Source organism: Bubalus kerabau, chromosome 1, assembly GCF_029407905.1.
Source record: "Bubalus kerabau isolate K-KA32 ecotype Philippines breed swamp buffalo chromosome 1, PCC_UOA_SB_1v2, whole genome shotgun sequence".
Classification (NCBI taxonomy): domain Eukaryota; kingdom Metazoa; phylum Chordata; class Mammalia; order Artiodactyla; family Bovidae; genus Bubalus; species Bubalus kerabau.
Window position 1 is genome coordinate 209,569,017 of NC_073624.1, and position 6,714 is coordinate 209,575,730.

General features: G+C 39.1%; 1 protein-coding gene across 1 annotated transcript; it reads right to left on the reverse strand.

The window, feature by feature from the left end:
• Nucleotides 1-5,543: 5,543 nt before the first annotated feature.
• On the reverse strand, nucleotides 5,544-6,500 carry LOC129642147 (olfactory receptor 2B11). Its single transcript, XM_055566703.1, has one exon. It carries the CDS (start codon nucleotides 6,498-6,500, stop codon nucleotides 5,544-5,546), a length of 957 nt encoding a protein of 318 aa, XP_055422678.1.
• Between the last annotated feature and the right edge of the window lie 214 nt (nucleotides 6,501-6,714).

Sequence of the window (6,714 nt, forward strand, 5' to 3'; positions counted from 1 at the left end):
TACGTGATTTTTAAAACATCTGATAATTGCTAATGAGGGAAACATGGAAGATTGTAGTAATTCTTTAGAGAAATAAAGAATTAAAACATTTATTTTATTTATTTTATCTTCAAGGACTAAGAGTGACCTGATTAGACTTTGGGTCTGCTAAATGATTAATGTCAGAAATAAGTGACATGCATAAGCTGGTTTAAAATTCAACATTCAAAAAACTAAGATCAAGGCATCTGGTCCCATCACTTCATGGCAAATAGAAGGGGAAACAATGGAAACAGTGGCAGATTTTGTTTTCTTGGGCCCCCAAATCACTACAGAAAGCAACTGCAGCAATGAAATTAAATGATGCTTGCTCCTTGGAAGAAAAGCTATGACAAACCTAGATAGCATATTAAAAAGTAGAGACATCACTTTGCCAACAAAGATTCATATAGTCAAAGCTTTTTTACAGTAGTTTTTACAGTAGTCCAGTAGGATGTGAAAGCTCGACCATAAAGAAGGCTGAGTACCAAATAATTGATGCCTTCTAATTGTGGTGCTGGAGAAGACTCTTGAGAGCCTCTTTCACTGCAAGGAGATAAAACTAATCAATCCTAAGGGTGATCAACCCTGAATATCCGATTGGAAGAACTGATGCTGAAGCTGAAGCTCCAATACTTTGGCCAACTAATGTGAAGAACCAACTCATTGGAAAAGACTCTACTGCTGGGAAAGATTGAGGGCAGGAGGAGAAGAGGGTGACAGAGGATGAGATGATTGGATGGCATCACAGACTGAATGGATATGAGTTTGAACAAACTCCAGGAGACAATGAAGGACAGTGAAGCCTGGCATGCTGCAGTTTATGGGGTCACAGAGTCAGACACAACTTAGCAACTGAACAACAACAACAACAAAACCATAATTCAAAAAGATAAATGTACTCAAGTCTTCACCGGAGCACTATTTACAATAGCCAGGACATGGAAGTAACCTAAAGGTTCATTGACCAAGGGATGGATAAACTGAAGTGTGGTACATATATATAATACAATGGAATATCACTCAGCCATAAGAAAATATGAAGTAATGCTGTTTGTAGCAATGGATGGACCTAGAGGTTATCATAGTGAGTGAAGTAAATCAGAGAGAAGGAGAAATAGCATATGATATCACTTATATCTGGAATCTAAAAAATGATACAAATGAACTTATTTACAAAACAGAGAGTTACAGATGTAGAAAATAATTTTATGGTTACCAGAGGGTAAGGGAGGAAGGAATAAATGGGCAGATCGGGATTGACATATACAGACTACTACATATAAAATAGATATACCTACTGGATAGTGCAGGAAACTACTCGAAACTATGTAATGGCCTATATGGGAAAACAGTCTAAAAATGATTCACTGAGCCGTGCAGCAGAAACTAACACGATATTGTAAATCAACTATAATCCAATAAAAATAAACAAAAATGAAAAAGAAATAAGTGCCATGGAAACCCTAGAGTTAATATTCTTTTTTCTATACAAATCTCAATAATTAATGATTCTGCCACAAGATAATATGGCTAACAACTACCTGAATATTTTGCAAACCCCTTATTGTGTGTGAAAAACCTTTATCGATCAAAGGCCTACTCTCTATAGGTGGCAGTGAAATTTTAGAATATATATTGCCAAGCTTTCTTGAAGAAGATTTGATATTCTGCTGACTTTCACTTGAAGAGGGTGTCTACGCAGGATAGACACCTTGAGACACCAGGTTAGACATTGAGTCATTTTGACTAAAGTATCCAAGATGTGACAATTGAAGACCATGGCTTTGCTCTTAATTGGCAACATATAACTACATCCAAGAACCTCTTAACAAGTCTCTCTATATTCACAGTACAAACCAATATATTTCCAAATCTTTCTTGGGAAAATGATATTTTTGAAAGAGTACATGAAAAACACACACATTCTATTATTTCCTTTTCATGAATTTTTCTCATTTTTCTACAAAGTAGTTACAAAGGCAGAGGAAAGTGAATTTCAAGAAGTTTACTGTAAAACAAAGCAGAGCACCAAGAGCATATAAAATATTTAGAGTCTTGTGTTTTATTATAAAAATTTACCTATATTTTTATATCATGTCAGTTGATTGTAATATAAACACGTTATATTTATAATATAAATATTATAAAATAATATAAATATTATAAAATAATAATTTACTTATTAGTTGACTTATTTAAATATTTTCCCCTAAAATGTTGCATAACATTGATGCTTCTGGAAAATTCACCATGTTTACCTGTGGCTTTATATAACTAATATTGAATAGTCTAGGGGTTCCTGGTATTCTAGTTATCTATGGCTGCCTGCCACTGCCCTCTGCTGTCCCACCCAGAGTGAAATTTAGTGGCTTAGAGTAACAACTGCTGCTGCTGCTAAGTTGCTTCAGTCGTGTCCGACTCTGTGCGACCCCAGAGATGGCAGCCCACCAGGCTTCGCCATCCCTGGGATTCTCCAGGCAAGAACACTGGAGTGGGTTGCCATTTCCTAATCCAATGCATGAAAGTGAAAAGTGAAAGTGAAGTCGCTCAGTCATGTCCGACTCTTAGCGACCCCATGGACTGCAGCCCACCAGGCTCCTGAGTCCATGGGATTCTCCAGGCAAGAGTACTGGAATGGGTTGCCATTGCCTTCTCCAACTATTATTACTAGAGTAACAACTATTTTATTGCTAAGTCACTTCTGTTGTGTCCAATTCTTTGCAATCCTATGGACTGTAGCCCCCCAGGCTTCTCTGTTTCACCATTTTGTGGGTTAGGAATTTGAGCAGAGCTCAGATGGGAGGGAGACTCATCTGATCCATGTTATGTCTACCAAGGTCACTGGAAGGTCTTCAACTAGTGGGCAGGTCTAGGATGGTTCAACTCAGGTGTGGCACAGCTGGCTGGAAGCCTCGTTCATTTTGTATAGTAGAATTTACCTGCAGTTTCCCTAGCAAGGATGTCTTAGGATAGCTGGACTTCTTACCTAGGGATTTCAGGGACCCAGAAGGAATATTATTATCTGGAAGCTGCCAGGTTTTTCTTACAACCCTATCTTTATTTATTTATTTAAAAAAAATCTTTATTTTGTATTGTGTATAGTCAGTTAACAATGTTGTCATAGTTCCAGGCCTGAACAAGAAAGGGACTCAGCCAAACATATACATGTATCCATTCTGCCCCAAACTCGCCTCCCATCCAGGCTGCCACATAACATTGAGCACAGTTCCCTGTGCTATACATTATGTCTTTGTTGGTTATCCATTTTAAATATAGCAGTGTGTACGTGTCCATCCCAAATTCCCTAATTATCCTTCCTCCCCTACGTTTCCCCCAGCAACCATAAGTTCATTCAAATGGTCAATCAAGTCACTAAGGTCAGTCCTCATTTAAAAAGAAAATTAGTCTCCACTTCTCATTGCAAGATAGAAAAGACCTTGAGATCATCTTTAATCTAGCATCTCTTTTGAGAAACTTAATACTCTCCATGTGTTCTAGAATTAGGTCAGTTCATTTCATAGATATAGGTGTGGATTGACTTTCTTCCAGGTCACACTGCTTTGTTGAATTGGATCTGTGTCATCAGGAAAAACAAGAAGAGTAAGCTCTCATGCATCATTATGTATGTTCACTACTACCCAGTGGCCGCTATATTGTCGCCCAGGGGGGAAAAGTCCTTCGTCGTCTTGGTACCAGGAATAGTCATGATTTTTTCACTTTTTCACTTCTCTTAAATGCTTTAGCTTTGTGATTCATATTCCTTTTTTTGTCCTTACTGTAAAAGGACTTCTTTAATTTTGCTTTTTCCTAATTTTTATACATTATTTATATTACTATTATTATACATTATTTCTTATGCTTGCATATTTGGCATATGCATGGCAGGGGGATAAAAATGAATGAATTAAATTTAAATAAATCTAGAATAGGAAAAAACAAAATACAAATATAAAGTTCTAACATTATCATCTGTTTTACTACTAAGAGAAGTGGCCAACATGGTTCTGGTTTAGTTCTGGTCTCAGTTCTTTCATTTACGGGAAGGACCTTGGCCAAGCTATTGCAACCTCTCTAATAATCAATTTATTTTATGACAATGAAAAATCATAACAGTGATTATACTATAAAGTTATTTGCAGATTAAACAATATGGTCTGTGTAAATGCACTTAATCTAGTACTTACATTTTGGAAGTCTGCTACAAATACTAGCTATTGCAATAAACTTGAACTTGTTATTTAAAGTTTTTATTGTCATTAATTATGATTGTATTTATATCCTGTGTTCTCAATTAGAGTGCATTCCCTTTTTTGGAAAAGAGATTATGCCATTTTATTTTTGTTTTTGTACTCGTAGAACCAATATAGAGTTTTATATACTCACAATACATATGCTTGTACTAGTTCTCAGTAAATAGTGGAAAAAACTTTCTATAGAAAAAAACTTTAACTCAAAAAAAGCACCACCTAAGACAGGAATAAGAAAGTAATCTACTTCAGTTTTGGAATTTTTTCAAAAGCACATATAATTTATGAAGATTTAAATATATGAAGAAGAGCATAAATTTCTTATAAGTAGTGTAAGATTGCTTAGTTTCACCTTATTTATGCTTAGAAGTAATGCAAAAAGGAAGAAAGTTTAGAAAGAGACAAATGGGAGAAGCAGAAGAAAAACAGGAACATGAAAAGGGGAAAAGATCAGGAAATTAGAAGCTAAATAATTTGACACTTACTGGACATCAATTCAGTTCAGTTCAGTTTAGTCACTCAGTTGTGTCCGACTCTTTGTGACCCCATGGACGCATGCCAGGCCTCCCTGTCCATCACCAACTCCTGGAGTTTACTCAAATTCATGTCCGCTGAGTCAGTGATGCCATCCAACCATCTCATCATCCGTTGCCCCCTTCTCCTCCTGCTTTCAATCTTTTCCAGCATCAGGGTCTTTTCAAATGAGTCAGTTCTTCGCATCAGATGGCCAAAATATAGGAATTTCAGATTCAACATCAGCCCTTCCAGTGAATATTCAGGACTGATTTCCTTTAGGATGGACTGGTTGGATCTCCTTGCAGACCCTGGGACTCTCAAGTCTTCTCCAACACCACAGTTCAAAAGCATCAATTCTTCAGCACTCAGCTTTCTTTATAGTCCAACTCTCATGTCCATACATGACTACTGGAAAAACGATAGCCTTGACTAGACGGACCTTGGCAAAGTAATGTCTCTGCTTTTTAATATGCTGCCTCGGTTGGTCATAGCTTTTATTCCAAGGAGCAAGCATCTTTTCATCAATTCTGTTTAAACGGTTCCTAATTATGGCCTCTTAGAATTAAAGATCCTTGGGAAAGGTGGGACTTTAGATACTGTGAGAACACAGGAAGTGAGATACTTTGGGTAGGGAATTTTGGGCTCTCTCAAAAACAAGTACACTGCTTCATTACTGACTCCTTAATGAAAAGTACTCTAAGCACACAATACACCTGCCTAGTTTTCTCTAACTAATGGAAACTACCACATCTCAGGTCTTTACCTTATGCAGAACCTCCAGATCCTTGCCAGAAGTCTTCTCAGAGCACCCTTCACATCCTTGTTCCTCAGGGTATAGATGAAGGGATTGAGGGTGGGGGTGATAATGGAATAGAAGAGGGAGATAAATTTGCCCTGCTCTTGGGAGTAGCTGGAAGGAGGTTGCAGGTACATGTAGATGGCAGGTAGGTAGAAGAGGGAGACCACCACCAGGTGGGAAGAACAGGTCCCAAAGGCTTTGTGCCGACCCTTGGAGGACTGAATTCTGAACACTGCACAGGCAATGAAGCCATAGGAGAGAAGGATGAGAGCCAGGGGGACCAGCACAAAGAAGGCCACCAGCACCGCCAGTGTGGTGTCATTCACAGCTGTATCAGTACATGATAGCTTGATCATGGCTGGCACTTCACAGAAGAAGTTATTTAGCACCTGTCGCCCGCAGAAAGGCAACTGCACTGTCAGGACCACTTGAACAAGGGAGTTGCCAAAGCCACTGAGCCAGGCCACAGCCACTAGCTGCTGGCAGAGAGGGCGGTGCGTGATAATGGTATATCGGAGGGGCTCGCAAATGGCCACGTAGCGGTCCAGGGCCATGGCTGCCAAAATGATGCACTCAGTGCATCCCAACCAGTGGAAAATTGCATACTGTACTGTGCATCCACTGTAGCTGATGGTCTTGCTGGAGCTGCCCATGTTGACCAGCATCTGAGGAACAGTGGTGGTGGTATAGCAGAGGTCCAGGAAGGAGAGGTGGCTAAGGAAGATGTACATGGGGCTGTGGAGCTGGGGATCCAGGTGGGACACCAAGATGATGGAAATGTTCCCCAACATGGCCAGCACATAGGACACTAGGAGGACCACAAAGAGAGGGAGTTCCAGCCATGGCCTGTCAGAAACACCCAGAAGGACGAAGTCCTTAGGGGGATCCCCCCAAATGCTTTGGTTGTCACTTCTCATGCTGAGGCCTTTTTCAGCACCTGGGATGAATTGAGAAAGTTGGCATAAAATAAATAAATAAATAAATGAAAAATTGTCTTTTTCATTCCTGTGCTTGCTCTTGCTTTCACAGGTTCCACCTATCTGATTTTCCTTACCTCTTTGAAAGTGAAAATGAAAGTCACTCAGTCGTATCCAACTCTTCGACACGCATGGAGTGTAGTCCATGAAAATT

Bases quoted from the DNA above. Each gene is read 5' to 3' on its own strand.
- LOC129642147 (XM_055566703.1), bottom strand. From the start codon at position 6,500: ATGAGAAGTGACAACCAAAGCATTTGGGGGGATCCCCCTAAGGACTTC.